This window comes from Manacus candei, unplaced genomic scaffold, assembly GCF_025592945.1.
Source record: "Manacus candei isolate 608988 ecotype Guabito, Panama unplaced genomic scaffold, ASM2559294v1 h1tg000065l, whole genome shotgun sequence".
Lineage (NCBI taxonomy): Eukaryota > Metazoa > Chordata > Aves > Passeriformes > Pipridae > Manacus > Manacus candei.
In genome coordinates, this window is record NW_026138113.1 from 5,204,870 (window position 1) to 5,220,255 (window position 15,386).

The 15,386-nt window shown below is 43.2% G+C and overlaps 1 protein-coding gene across 5 annotated transcripts in view; it reads right to left on the reverse strand.

Moving 5' to 3' along the window:
* TOX3 (TOX high mobility group box family member 3) overlaps positions 1–14,720 on the reverse strand; it is a 77,789-nt gene extending 63,069 nt beyond the window's left edge. For 2 of the 5 annotated variants that reach the window (XM_051805871.1, XM_051805869.1), the window contains exon 1: positions 14,230–14,720. In XM_051805871.1, coding sequence (XP_051661831.1) covers positions 14,230–14,367 — 138 coding nt within the window. In that variant the 5' untranslated portion in view covers positions 14,368–14,720. Of the gene's footprint in view, positions 1–8,725; positions 8,943–9,297 lie in introns of those variants that run through there. The other 3 variants (XM_051805873.1, XM_051805872.1, XM_051805877.1) reach the window with 2 other exon arrangements.
* Between the last annotated feature and the right edge of the window lie 666 nt (positions 14,721–15,386).

Sequence of the window (15,386 nt, forward strand, 5' to 3'; positions counted from 1 at the left end):
GCACCCACAAAGCTCATTCCACAAAGGGAAAATCTCAGAAGCAAGTCATCACCTCCCTAAGGCATAATGGTTGGGAGAGCATGGGGCACTGAACCTCTGCACTGAAGCCACTGATGTACAGTGATGGCTGATTCAAAGAGCACTTGAAAAAGACCACGGTAAGACAACCATCAGAACTGAGAATGCACACACGGATGGCTTGTCAAATCCTTGAAACAACAGTTGCAAGAAGTCGTACAACATCCAGTGCACCTTACAAGCATCATCCAAGACCCCAGCACAGCACTATTGTGTTAAAAAAGGTTTAGATGAAGGTATGAGAACGAAACAAAGGCGGCTTTCCTTACCAGCATTTCTGCTATGTCATTACAACAGGTAGATCTCTATCATGGAAGCAGTGATGCAAGCCACTATTTAGGAAGCCAGGCTGCCTTGTGTGACATAATATCTGATTTACTACTCCACATGCACTCCTTGGGTCTCAGCTGCACCACCAGAGGAGCATAGAGATAGCTTTAAGTAGGTTTTAAAAATGTCAGAAGGACAGAACAGCAGAAGCAACTGTTAAATTCTTTCATTTAATAATATCTTGAACTTGCTAATTATTTGGTAGAGCAAAATAAATTGATACAAATTACTTCATTTTATCATTAGAAATACAGTTACTGGACACCCTCATAAAGCACCAACAGAAAGTCATATAGGCATAAACATATTATTTACTCTAGTGATTGCTTTGTAGTGCAAATCTATTCTAAGCTCTTTTGTTTGCACCTGACAATGTGTTTACACCTCTGGTATGTCCAGTGTACAGTCCTGAAATCAGTCTTGTTTTTACTTACAATTCTGCTGTGTAAAAAGAGTAAAGAATGCATTGTAAAATTCTGTTTACTTTGCCACATGTATAGAGTAGGTTTTTTTAAAATCTAAGGTTAATGTATTTCAAACTGTATCAAGCAAAACAACAGAAGAATCATGTTGGGCTGTGGTAGGAAATCATAACTACCAAGTTTTTTCCTACAACAGATAAATAGCATGGTATCCCCATATTTACATGACTGCCTAGTATCATCATCATTTCATCCACACGCTTACCAAGAACCCACAAAAGTAACAGCATTAACCTACTAGAGCAAACAAGATGATTATTTTTCCAGGCCTAATAAAATTCTTCTTTATTTAAAGAAAGCAAATAGAGGACTGCTAATCCCCTATCAGGTAAACAGTATACTGATAAAAGTACAGTTTAACAAAAGCACTTTTATTAATAAGAAAGTAATACTGAACTACAGTATCCTAAACCATTCAAAAGTCAACTATTGGTATAAGCCATACAACTATAAAGAGAGTAGCATAAAAAGAACAGCAAATGAATATGATCTGCTCTGGAAATAAGCTACTTCAACATTCAGCAATTGATTCCTGTGTGGTTTTAACACCATTTTTCATATCAAAATTAGACAGTTAATCAATATTGAGGTGCTTGAATATGTCCTGAACCTACAAACCTTTATATAATTCAGTGACTTTGAATACAGAAGTTGTCCCATTGGGAATAGAAAGGATGATTCATAAAGCTCAGGTTGTTTCCATGCATGGATTCCTTGCAAAAAAAAAACCAAACAAAACAAAACAAAACCAACAAAACAAAACCCAACCAATAAACAACAATAAAACCACACCACAAAACAAACCAAAAAAACCCTACTTTATTACTTTGGATGTATAAAGCTATTTAGATTTTAGGTCTCTATCTAGATAATTTTTCTCATATTAACTGCTTACAGAATTACAGGACAAACTATATCCATTTGAAGTGCCAAACACAGCAGAGTTTCTCTTGAAAAAATTTCATAAGGAAAGCAAAAGGAGAGATGAAGACACCTTGCCTCAAGTGACCAAAACCATATGCATATAGACTACATTTTCCACAAAACCTACCATACTAGTAATGTTATGCCTTTTCAGCCTTTTATTAGGTTGCCCAGTTGATCAGAACTCTTCAGAATATTCAATGTAAAGAAAGAAAATCCAAACATAAATGTGTCTGTCCAAGAAATATTCTGTGTTAACATAACAATTTTACAGAACCATCAATACGTACTTGGTAAAGCAGATGAGGAAAGCCAGGAGATACCCATGCTGTGCCTCTGCAGCTCTCACCTCAGCCAGCAGCTAAGACCTCTGGTCTCTTATTTCAGAGGTTGTCAGCCCAAATCCTGGCATTTCATCCCAACACACACTTTATTTTTAACCTCACTATGTCACAATCCACTGTCTTTCATATTAGTTTTAGCCCTCACAAGTCTTTGGCCAGGAATGATAATACATGGCTGCAGTGACCCAGACAGTAAGAAGGGCTATGACAGTAAAAATAAAACATGGCATTGATAACAATTTCTGCCATGAAATGCCAAGGGCAGGCCTGATCTAATGCCCATGTAAGTAAATGAAAGATGCCCACACTGAATGAGTCTCCTATGAGCATAAATGAGGCTGAAATACAAGGGTCAAGGGAAAAAAATAAAAAAGAAAAAATAGTAGATGTCTATTGATGATTTCTTTTCTAAAAAAAGCTTAAAGGGACACTAAAGGATACTTTCAACTTGTAATTTTTGAGAATGGACTGGTTTTCTTTTCCCTCTTGCTTTTCAACAAAACATGAGCTGCTGGGCAAACCGGTCATGCAGGAGTAAACAGTGAACACTGACACCAAGAGCTGGCAAATGAACTACACAAACTGAAAACTAGATGAACTCTTTAAAACTTTTCTCATTTTCAATTATAAATTGTCCAGTTTTAGTAGCACACCTTTCTCCAACAGAGTTCAGTCGGTAGCACTGGTCAATCATACTTCCAGCACGCCGATCATAAGACTCAGTTATTTTTAATGTGATGAAAACAGTATTTTCAGCTAATCTGCCCATTACTATGAAGTGTCTGAGGAAGTTCATGAAAACATCTGTTCAGCTATTCAAGGTACCTGAGCAGAAACAGCTGTGTAATAGTCTCCCTTTTTGGTTTTGGTAGTTAAGCAGCCCCTCTAATGCCTGCGTTTTTCAATATATTGTTTCAGGTATAAACAGAATTTGGACTGTTTTGACATGTGCTAACATGCAGTGGAAAAAATATGAAATAGAAATCTTGTTACAAAAATAAATAATGAATACGTGGCAGCAAGCATGATCTCATCAAAGTCTTCATCTGAACAGAGCACAGAGGCAAAGACCAGAAGGCTCTTGTGTGACATTGTTATCTAAAGTCCTGATTAGATTTTCACCTCAGAGTTCTCAATTTTGGTAGCAATCATCGCAAAGATACTATGGTGACTGGCACTCTATAAATACATCACAGACAGGTACCAGTACAGAAGATGACGATCAGATAAGAGTTTGAAGCATTTGAAAATTCAACCCTGCCATTAGGTCTGTATAACAGTACTCAATTTTACGGCGGTGGAAATGTGATTACAGATAAAAAGGTAGGATTAGTGCTGTACAAATTCTGCTCCTCTTAAATTAGATTATCATCATTCAGCAGCATTACTTAGGTTTTTTAGGGAGTGTCAGAATTCAACAAATACACAGGCATGTATTAACTGTAAATTTAATAAAAGCTGTGGCGCAAACCACAGGTCACAGATTGACTGGCCTTGCTTTGTCAGACACTGCACAAAACTGCAACAAATGAGTCACACAACTGACAGCCGATGCAAGCCACCCTCATCTCGAGTATCTGCCAAAGAACAGAAGCTGTTATTTCCCATGTTTCTATTTTAGATTTTATTAGAAAATCCTGATAATTCCTTATCAGGTTTGGCTGGATTCGATACCTCTGCGTGAAACACAACATTTGATGCAGGTGATATTACAGGAATGAGGCTCTGGACAACCCAGTGGATTTAGTCAATATTTCCTCACTCCAGAGCCAGGCAGTGAGTGGGTATCCATGGCCATGGCATGCACACATCAGAGTTGTAATTGCTAAAAAATATCATTATTTTAAAAAACACACACACTAGTTATTTCCACACATACCTTAAGTACTCCAAATATCTCTAAGCATTAAACTCTTCGTATATTACTGTACATTATCACAATCATCTTACTAAAGCCCATTGTAAAGAAAATATCTAAAGAATATTTTAAACATCCACTTCTACTAAGTATATTCCATATACAAGCAACTCCCTATGTCTTGATAACAAATTCTGTAGAGGAGCTGCACAAAATTTTACACTGCACAATCCAATCAGTATCATCACAGGTGCTCATTCGGAGCAGCAGAGGTTCTTGCACAGTTGCTGCCTTTGGCATACAGGGGTTTCCTTTCACAGCCTGCTCTTCAGCTACATCATAAAACCTCTGGGTTGACTGCTCCTGAGAAACAGTCTAATGCAAGGTGGGGTGATGATACAAACCATAATTTGCATTCTGGTGGACATACTCATATGATCATTGCACTTCCTCTTCCAAGGACTAGGAATCATCTATCCAACACTTTTAGTTCTGGATTAGACAGCCAAATATTTTGGGATCTATTTTGCTCCCTAGCAGTAGTTGCCTGCATAGTCCTGAGGTTTTGAGATACTTGAGGCAGGGGGTAGCTGCTCTGGAAAAGAAGCAGTTCAGCACACTACTGTGCTGAAGATCAGTAGAAAATACTGAAGATAAAATGCCATTTACTGAGTTGATACTGCAACAGGAATTGCCAAATCCCTCACCTAAACTGTCTCCAGCAAGACCTATACTTGTGTCTCTGCTATGCATCTCTACTTTAGGGGAGCTCCTTGGTGCTTTCTACACTCTCCCATCACCTGAGGCCACCTTTGTCAGGGTCAGGCTGTAGGTACATGTATGACCACAGCACACAACAGCCTCCAGTCACCAGAGACCACCCCATCTGCACCAGAGCAGAGCCCAGATGTAAATGAGCATATTTGCAGGGCAGATGATGAGTGAGCATGGAGCTTTCTATCTTAACAGCATACATGAACCCATTGTCTCTCACCATCTGCTATAGGAGAGGAAAACCTATGCATATATAGGCACACTAAATTTTCAAGAATGATTTTCAATCGTTTGCATAACTGTAATCCATTTTTTCCTAACAACACACACTAATAGGAATGACTTAGAGTCCCAGTTTAGCATACCACTAAACTACTGCTGTCTTTGCTTTACCTCTGGAAGAACAAGATAAACTTCCCAAGCTTCCTTTGTAAAATGAAAAATATTTCAGCCAAAAACATCAAGCTCTGACATTCTCATACGTATGCAAGTGCCTAAATTAAGGTATGTATGTTTGAAATTTGTATCCTTCAAGGACAATCTGTGCAGGAGAGATAAACATTATAAAATGTAGACAGTTAAATAATGAAGTAAGGATTCTGGAATTTAATATAATGATAACTCAAGCACTGAGTTGTATGTGTTTAGGTTTTGGAGTTTTCTTTTCCCTTTTTTTGAACTGCATTATAAGAATTACAGTTCCTTTAACAAAAAAAAATGTATGTGCTAGGATGAATAGTATTTCCCTAAATATTTTTAGTACAAGACATGTAATTTACTCAATAAGTGAAAAAGTTTGTTTAGAAAAAGCTACTCAACTGTAGTGAATGTCCAAAATCATTCTCCATCTGCAGAACCATAAAAGGGCTCAAAACAGAAGCAGAATGTTTTACAACAGCTGGTCTCTTTCAACTTTCTGAAATTTTTATAGCTGCTTTTCGGTGATTTTTTTTTAGCATACCGCAGCAGGATTCTTCTAGAAACAGGCAGCCCATGATTTCACTTGTGCAATTCCACGAAGCAGAGGTGGATCACTGTTACCCCGAACCACCACCGGCCAGACACATGCAGGGTCAAGTTGTGTACTCTCACACCAGGACTGAAAACTTATCAAATATGGCCCTGATCCAGCAAAGCACTTAAGCACATGCTTTACTTTAAACATGTAAGTAATCCTATTAGAGTAAATGAGATTCAGCATAAACCACTGGACTGAATCTCAGAATACCTTGGTTGTGGCCCTGATTATGTCAGTGACCGACTGTGTAACCTTGGACAAATCACTGCACTTCTGTGTCTTTATTTCCTCTTTTGCCCTCTACACATGTACACCATATTGCAAACCATCTCAACAAAAATAATGCCAATGAACCTTCTAGAAAATGCTGTAGTACAAACGATAGCAGGGATACTTATGTACATCACCCTGTTTTCAGTTGCTTGTCATATACTCAAAAGTAATGCTCCTCCCAAAAAAAACCACAAAGTGAGATCCCTTACCCTTAGGTCTCCTTATCTAGTACTGACAACTGATTTCAAAAGCACAACATTGCTCTTAAGCAACAGTGGGGATGGAATACAACCGAAGGGCACCTGCAGGTCGGGGCCAGGACAGCTCCTGGGCCTGTTCCAAGCCCAGGACTCAGGCTGCAGTTCCTCTCCCACCACTGACCCTTGCTTACTGGGCACCCTGAGATCCCAAGTCCTGCCTGGGGATTCACAGGTCAGTCTGCTACATTCCTGCTGGTGCTGTACCTACTGAAGGTAAAAAACCCGTACAGTCCTGGTAAATTCTGTTTAAAGCATGCAGGTGGAAGGCAGCATTGTCTCACAATCCATTTGCACTAAAAGGCTTTATGTTTGATATTTTTAGACACCGTGATACAAGATAAAATCTTCCACACGTAAGCCATATGCCATCAACTCCATGTCTTAATGATCCTGAGAATATTTTCACATAAATAATTCTGCTTTTGCACCTATACACAAGCACACAGTGTTTACTCTTGCCATCACACTGCTTCCCGGCAGTTGTCACTGGCAATGTCACTGTCACAAGAAGAATATGGATTCAGCTCCTAACAATGAAGCAGGCACGGATGAGTGGGCAGGATACTCAAATGAGTTTCAGAAAGACTTGAGGTGAAATACTGTCCCTAGTGAAATCAATAACAGTTCTCCCATTTACTTCAGCAGAGTAAATATTTCAGCTCTTTTTTTTCTGTGCCTTCTGGTCATCTCAGTGCCTAACACAGCAATCATTTATTTTCCTTAGGAACACAGAGAAAAGGACAGAATACAAGAAAAGCAAGATAGGGAGGCAAGATTTCAAAATAAATATACTCTTTTTATCACAGTAATTAAAAAACCCCAAAACTTACAATGATTCCTTTGGTTACAGATTATAAACAAGGCAGAAAATCAGACTGGATTAACAGAGTTAAGACCATCCTTTCTAGGAACTCATTCATGAACTCCTTCCCTGTCCTTGGAACACCTGTGTACCATGTTGCTGTTTTCCCAGCTGAGCCAATGAAGAGCTCACAGCAACAGCAACACAATTTCGTGTGTTGTCAGTCTGCTCAGGATTAGGCCTTTTGCATACAAAGATATCTATTATAAGACACCAGCATCACGAGCTGCCCTCTGTTAATTAAAATATTTTCTGCTGCAGACTGGAAGCCTGGCCTGCAAGATACTTGCCAAAATTATGTTCAGGAGTACAGCAACTGAGATGTGTTTCTGTGCAGGTCAAAAGTTAGTTACTCTTGACTTTTCCTGAATGCATGCTCTGTCCTCATCGTACGATGAAGGGAAATACAGTCAAAAGGTTATATATAACTGTGCACTTGCAGCAAGTTAAAGGCCACAATAAACTACTGGTTTTCAGAAGATATTAAAAATTTTGGACGTAAAAAATACATAAAAAAGAAGGCATACAGTAACCTGTACCTGAAAAAAATGCAAAACAAGAAAGTCACTGAACAAGTGAAATTTACAGTAAACACGCTGCTTGCCGGCAAGTGCTGCAAGTTCCCCAAATTAGCCGGCGTATCAGACAACAGCGGGCATTTACAATGCATCTGAGATCTCTCGGAGTCCTTAGCAGCGCCCAGAGTTGGGGCTGACAGTTCATCTTTAATTCACGCTCCCGTGTCTCCCCCGATCCCGGACTAACAAAGCCGCGCTCCCGGAGCCCCGCGCACGGCGCATGCGCGAGGCCGGGCCGTGCATCGCCACTCACGGCGGGGATGGACAAGGGGCGGCCACCGAACCCCTGCCAAAACTTCAGCATCCACCGGCCGGGGTGGACACGAGCGACAGAACAGTCCACCCGCAACACCTACTCACAAGCGATCTCTCTAGGAGAAAGTTTTCTCCAGCTGCTATTTGAACCCACATTACTTCTCTCTCTGAAAGTGATCTTTGTATTTCGGCAAACTTTATTCGTTTGGAAAGGATTCTTTAAAAAAAACCCAGGGTTTAACATCAGCTTAGACTTCGCCCAGCACCCTTCTCTTCCCCAGCATCTCACGCAGTGCCTCACAAAAGGCCCCAGAGGTTGGACAAACATAGCACCAGGAAAAACACAGTGTGAAAGGGATCTTTATGTGCATGTGTGAGGGCCCAGTGCTAATAGCTCAATGTGCTATTGACACATCACAGTGCAAACAGCTAAGTCTTTTTCAAAATAGCATGAGTCACAGTGTCATTCTTAACTTTGCCTTTCGCAGATTTGAGTAATTTGTGAAACAAATCATGCCCTTATTATTAAAACATATTTCTGTAAACGAACGCAGACACTGGGAAATGACTATTGCTTCTGACTGTAACGTTTACTCCAAGCGCTGCACATGCCGCAGAGAAGGTGCGAATAGACAGAAGGGGTACTGCAACTTCTCTGACAACCCTCGCCAAACCAGAGCGTTAGTTACCTTCCCGTGCCAGCAGCTGATGTACTTTTAGATAATACTCCCGTTTGTATAATCCTCCAGTTAGAAACTGGCCATAACGGAGCCGGAATGAGCCGAAAGAACAGAGCAGATGAAGGCTCCTTTCCCTGCTCGCAGGGCCGCCCGAGCCCCACCGGGCTGTGCCCGACGCGCCGGGGAAAGTTCGGCAAGTCCCAACCCCACCGCGAACGCTGCGCGCTCCGGACCCTTTGTTCCCGGACCACGGGGAGCAGGATCGGCTCCCCGAGCTCCTCCCGGCTCTGCCTGCGGTCCGCACCCATCGGAACTGCCCGAGCACCGGCCCGAGGGCGGGTCCCGGGGGGCGAGCCCCGCCGGGACCGCGGCAGGAGGAGGCGCTCGGCCCCGAGCTTCGGCCCCGCCGACCGCAACTTTCCGTGCCCGGGTGTCCCCGGGCCCGCGGAGAGCGGCACCCAACCCGGGCTCCGGGCATCCCCCAGCCCCGAGCCTCCCCCCCCGACGGAGCACGAACTCCGGCTCCCGGGGCATCGGCCCGGGCAGCAGTACGAAGAATTAACACCCGCGGGAATAATCACCTTGTTGTAGTTGTAGTAACCCAAACACTGGGCAAAGTCCAGGTTGGAGGGGTCTCCGGGGAGCGCGCTGCCCGCCGTAGCCGGGTAAAATCTTACATCCATGCTGGAGATTTGGTCCAAGAAGTGCACTTGGAGAGACCGCCGGGAGGTTTAATAGATCCACCTTCAAGTGCCTTCCCCGGGGCAGGGGCACTGGCAAACCGCCGAGGGAGCGGAGCTGCGGGGCGCCGAGCCCGCCCGAGAGCGGGGACGAGCGAGGGCCGGGGGGCGGCGGGGACAGCGGGGGAAAGAGGCGGCGGAAAAGTGCAGGTAAACAAGGAGGAGAAGAGAGAAGGATGAGAGGAGAGGTGGGCGGCGGACCCCAGGTGGGTGCCCGTCCACCTCGGAGGGAGGAGGGGAGGGGAGGGAAGGAGGGAGGGCAGGGGAGCGGGAAGGAGGGAGGGAGGGAGGGCTGTTGTTTTTTAAAAGCTCAGTGCCAAGCCACGGGCTTTGCCTCCGCATTCAGGAGCAGCTGCTGTACACAAAGGAGCCACGCGCCCGGCGCGGACGGACGGACGGACGGACCGGCCGCCGCTGCCTGCCCGACAAAGGCGGGGGGGACCGTCCCCGCCGCGGGGCCGGGGGAGCGGGACACGGCGGGGCCGCCCCGGGCTGCCGGGGAGGGGGGCGGCTACCCCGGACTTGGTGCAACAGGGGCTGCGCTGGCCGGGCCGCGCTGCGGGGCGAAGTGCCGAGCGACCGGCGCCGCGCTGGCAGCGCTCCCCGGGAGGAGCGGCCGGGCCCGCGCCCCTCCCCGCCCCGCCGCGCCCCTCCCGCCGCCCGCCCGCCGCCCCCCCGCCCGGTGCGGGGCCGGAGCGGGGACGGGAGCGGCAGCTGCCTTTCCCATGGCTGTCCTCGCTCCTCGAAGGTTCCAGGTGAGTAACTTTCACCGCTTCCACCAGTTTTCTGCCTTTTTTTTTTTTTTTTGGTAATGCACTTTATCGATTGACACCGCTGCCTTGCTGCGTCAGGTTAGTGGCAGAAGAAAGGAGATTTTTCTAGCGTACTGTCAAGAGCAGGACTTTAAACCATAGTAGGCTGCCTCACAGAAACGTCCCCGAACTCGCAAAGTCTCTGGGTGGTGAGTCAAAGCAATCTGCTAATAACCCAAATTTGTTTAGCCAGTCATAGGTACTGCCCTGCCCTGTCTGCTCCTTTGCATGGATCTTTCCTGACCCGAAATCCTGCTCCAGAACTTTTGGAGGGAACACTAAAGCAGTACAAAGGCCACTTAACCTCAATACTTGTGCCCTGCAGACACGGTGCGAGGAAGAAGGATGAAAATATGCCCTTCACTCAAGGCTTCTGTGACGGGGAGAGCATCACCTTTTGGGTCTAGAACAGATTCCTGGGCAGTTATAATACAACTAAAAGTGCACCCCAGACTGAATTTACTCCATTCGGTTGCAAAATAGCAATGACAACACAAGTATACAAGGTTTAACTCTACAACAGCAGCGAGACCTTCTCGGAAGGTCTCTGCATCTCTCCGTGGCTGCCAAGGACAGATGTCCTGGTCCCATGCTCAGTCTCACTTCTGACTGATGCCTGTCTCAATAGCTTAGTGCCCCACACTTCCTCTCTAGGTGTGATTCTGCACAGTCTAGAGACCTTGGAGCAAAAAGTAAAACTGTATTGACAGTAAAACAGTCAATAGCTACAACATGTAAAAAGGGAACATCTTCCCAACTCCATTCCTAGAAATCTTATGTTCAATATTTATGGTTGCACAAGTAGTTCCTGGTAGCACAGAACATACCAGATCACCTTTATTCCGAATATTGATTCTGATGTATCACACTTTGAAGTGAAGATCTCTAGTATATACTGAGAGCAGAATTAAACACAGGCACACATTTGTACTTACATGGAATATTCAGAATTTAACTCTCTAGAAAACTGGACAGAAAATGGGCAAATACCTTGATAGCAAAGATAATAGGCATATTCTGTCAAATAGGTAATCCAATTTCATATTCATTGTGTCAACCATTTTTAACCAAAGGGGGAAAAAACCCTGCAAGATGTACTCTGTTGCTAGAAGGAAAATGGTTAAGGAACGTACAGCGCAGAGTGTTCGCACAAGCACACCCCATACCTGTGGCAAAAATTATTTATGCTCCTGAGAGAAGCAAATTGTTCAGAAAAAGACACTGGAGCTGTTTCAGAATGCAACATTGCATTAGAGCATTTCTTCAACACAGCGACAGAAAAGTGGTAGCGTACAGGCACAGCAAACAGATTTCAACTGAGGTTAATAAAGTAACACCTGCTTTGTTTTATTCCTTGGGTGACAAACATTTCCATAGACCCAAGCGTACATGTTGGAATAAGCAGATTCTCAGGTAGAGAAACAGGTCATTGGCATCAAGTTCTGGGGTGCTCTGCTATATGAATACAGCTATTTCCAGACTGCCTATCTCTAGGTCTCTACACTTTTAATAAAAACCAAAAGCACATTCCCACTGAATCCAGAGGGAAACTACTTCAGTAAGGAACGAACAGCAAATGATTCCAAGTTTAGGATTTGGGTCCATTGCCATACTGAGCAGCCACTGAAAGGCTACAGACCTCTGTGATATATGGGCAGCACATGGCCTACTTTGGCTGCTGCACAGCTCCTTCCTGGCAGGGCAGCCCCAGCTGACCAGCCCAGCTCATCTGTTCTGTCCTGCTGCTGGAGCAGTGGCCTCTGCTCCGGGGCCAGAAATGGGAGCCTGTGGAGCGGAGGTGGCCGGTGGGAGGCACACCAGGTGCTCCGTGGGCAGGCGGCTGCTGCCGCTGGGTTAGGAGGGTTAAGTTCAGGAGTGATGTAAATAATGATAAGTTTAAGAATTCTCATGGGATATGCAGTTTCCAACACAGTTGCTTCTGAAAATAAGAGTAATTCCTCTAAATATTCCATTTTGACATGACTGGCTCAGAAAGTTAATGTAAAATTGAAATGGAAAAAGTGAGAGTTGAAACAAGTAATTATGCTCAAGTTCAGCAAAACACTTATCCCCAAAATAGAAGTTAATGAAAAGTCTTGAAATACTGTTTATACATTTTTGAAACTAAAACATGGAAATTTTATATTTCCAACAACAACAACAATAAAAATCCAGTCCCTGATTATAATCTTGATTTGTTACCTCTGCCTAGTACCCAAAGTAAGTCTTTTGCAGTCTTTTAGGAAGACCACAGTGAAATTAATAAGTGATCTAAAATGATCTAAAGAAAAACTGAAGAGAAACTGGGATATATATGCTAATTTGTTTTTCTTTTTAAATAAAATGTGATTTTATGTGATATGATACTAGAGAAAATTTTACAAACTAGAGAATTAGGCAAGTGTGTATTTTCCTTTCTCAGCGCCTCTCTAATATAGTAACCTCTGCTAGACTTTTAATCCATATACATGACATCATACCTGTTTGTTAGTTACAATATATTTGTCTCAGGAGTACATTAGAGATGGAATACGAGCCAAAGCATTTATAACTTTCTGTACATGATGCTTGAAAGGGGTCCAACAAACTCTTCTCTCAAGCTATTCTCTTTAAGTTCCTTCAGTAAAACTGTGGCTTTGGAATTCTACTTCTAATTTTTTTTTCTTTCAGAGTAGTTGGAATTATGAAGTATTTGCTATTTTGAGTAAATATTCCCTTCTTTTCTGCTGGTTTAATGAAAGCAAGTGGAAACCTACACTAAGTGGAGTACTCCAGTAATTTCCCTGGTCCTGGGTAGCCTTGATTTCGAAGAAACTTTTTGAAAAACCTTGTTCCATAAAGGTTTGAATGTATATCTACTGGTGCCAGCAATTATGATTCAGTCAGCAACACACAAACAGTGACTCTGTTCCATCTTCAGCTATACTTTCTTCTGACTCATCATCACAATTCAATTTTAAAAGCCATTAAGAACACTCAAACTGCTTTTCTGATGTAAGAACAGAAATTGTATTGAGTGAATCAGTCATATACAAACTTGAAAGTGTGCCTGCACAAATTCTCACTGCTGCCCAGAAACCTTTCAACTTGCACAGGTAAATAGAAATGTTCCAGTCCTGACTGATTCCCACAAAAGCCTGATGAGTCTTTTTTTTTTTTTGTACCAGGACAAACTGGTACCCTTTAAAGCCTCTGCAAACTACTTTGCAAACCTTATGTCAGTCTGCCAATCTGCAACATGGAAATAGTTATCAGAGGCTCAGTAACTTTTTTTTTTGCTGTCACTATACAGAAGTCAAAGGCACTGGAAGATTTACTCTAACAAATCACAAGGTCAGGAAGGAACCTTAGAGATAAGAGCAAACGCAGCAGGTCCCTAACACCCAAATGCTGAGATAGCCAGCCAAGTCCTCCACCAGCCCTGCGCCTCAGCAACCCTCTGTCTCTGGCCATGCAGTTCCCTCCTACTGGCAAAGACAGCAAGCGTGGAAGGGGGCAGGAAAATGAGGGAGAAGGGGTGGAACAAGCCAAGGCTGGACTGGAATTCTTTGTTCCAGTTTTACAGTGCAAACTCAGCATTAAGAAGACCTGAAATTCATATCCACAGTGCAGGGTCCATTTGTGTTGCCCCAGCCCATTCAGCAGGTTTAGGGGAAGGTGGTTGGATTTACCCTGGGCAGTGAGTGGGAGTAACAACCAAAATCTCAGGAGGTTCAATAACAACTTTTACTTGCAATCTTCAGAACATTCAAATAGAATAAGGTACTTGGCAAATTTGAAAACATTCAGACAAAGTAAGTAAGGCACTTTGCAGACCTTAACTCAGCAAACTTTAACTTATCCATACACAACAAGGCACTAGGTAGAATTCCTTGGTCTGCCTTACAAGATATTTTGCGAAGAAGAAGGTAGGAGAAGAAAGAGAAAAAAAAGGGGAGAGAGAGAAGTAGAAAGTCATCACCTTAGGATCCAGCGTGCTCTCAGCTGCTTCCCAATCCCAGGCAGGGAGCTCAGCCTCAGCATCCCTGTCACTGTCCTTGGATCTGCTCTGGTCCTCTGGGGCCTTCCCCAGATGCCCCTGTGCTTCCATATTTCCCATGGGGCTCACCCTTTCCTCCAGTCTTCTACACCATGTCTGTTGGCTTCTGTAAGAACTGGGAGGAACAAGAGGAGATGGAGAAACAGCATCCCTGATGTCACCTGTTAAGGAAAAGTGTCTTAGCCCTTCACCCCAGAGGACATGCGCAGGATGGAAGGGCACAAAACAAAAAGAGTTGAATACAGAAGGAGAAAATAAAGACAGCACCAACCAGACCTGGTTTAGAAAAGAATCTAAAGGCTCCTCGAATCAATAGAGAGTCCCTTTAATTGATTGCAATGGGCTTTGAATTAGACCTATATTCTACTTATCAAGTACAGCTGCTGGGAATCGATGATATTTTGACTTACCCTTCAAAGCAACAACTACACTGGTAACTTTTGGCTAAGAAAAAGTACAATTAGTAGCATATTAATTCATTAGAGTTTGTCTCACTGAAGTCCACTTATCATCGGATTGTAGAGTCAGCTGGTATTTATAAGTGATCAGGCAGGCATGAATACCCTATATAAATGAGGCCATAAGGAAAAAACTTTTGTTCTTAACATTAAATCAGATCAAATATTCATTGATATCTACATTTCTCAGCAAGTATCTCAAGCAGAGATCAATAAACACTTATTAGTCACTGACTAAGTTTCCTGCAGTAAAGGAAGACTTTTCAGCCAGCAGATCGGAGAAGCTGAATAATCAGGGGAGCTGGAGTTTAGTGCTTGTCTGCCAGATGATCATTTACCTTCTCTTTGTCTCAGTTGCTACAGCTAGAGAACTACAGATCAAAGGATTTTTTTAAAAACTATTTTTATAGCCATTCCTTATAAATACAAATCACTGTTTCAAAATATAAGTATGTATTGTTGCAGGGAAAAAAACCCATCACAACTGCAAGGTTTTAGTTTGTGAAAATTCTATTTCTTTCAGGCCCAAGTCAGGAAATGCATTTTGTGAAACTGGGAAAAAAGTAAAATTGTTAAACTTTTCAGACATTTACATGGGCCTCCTTTGATGTTCCTGTGGAG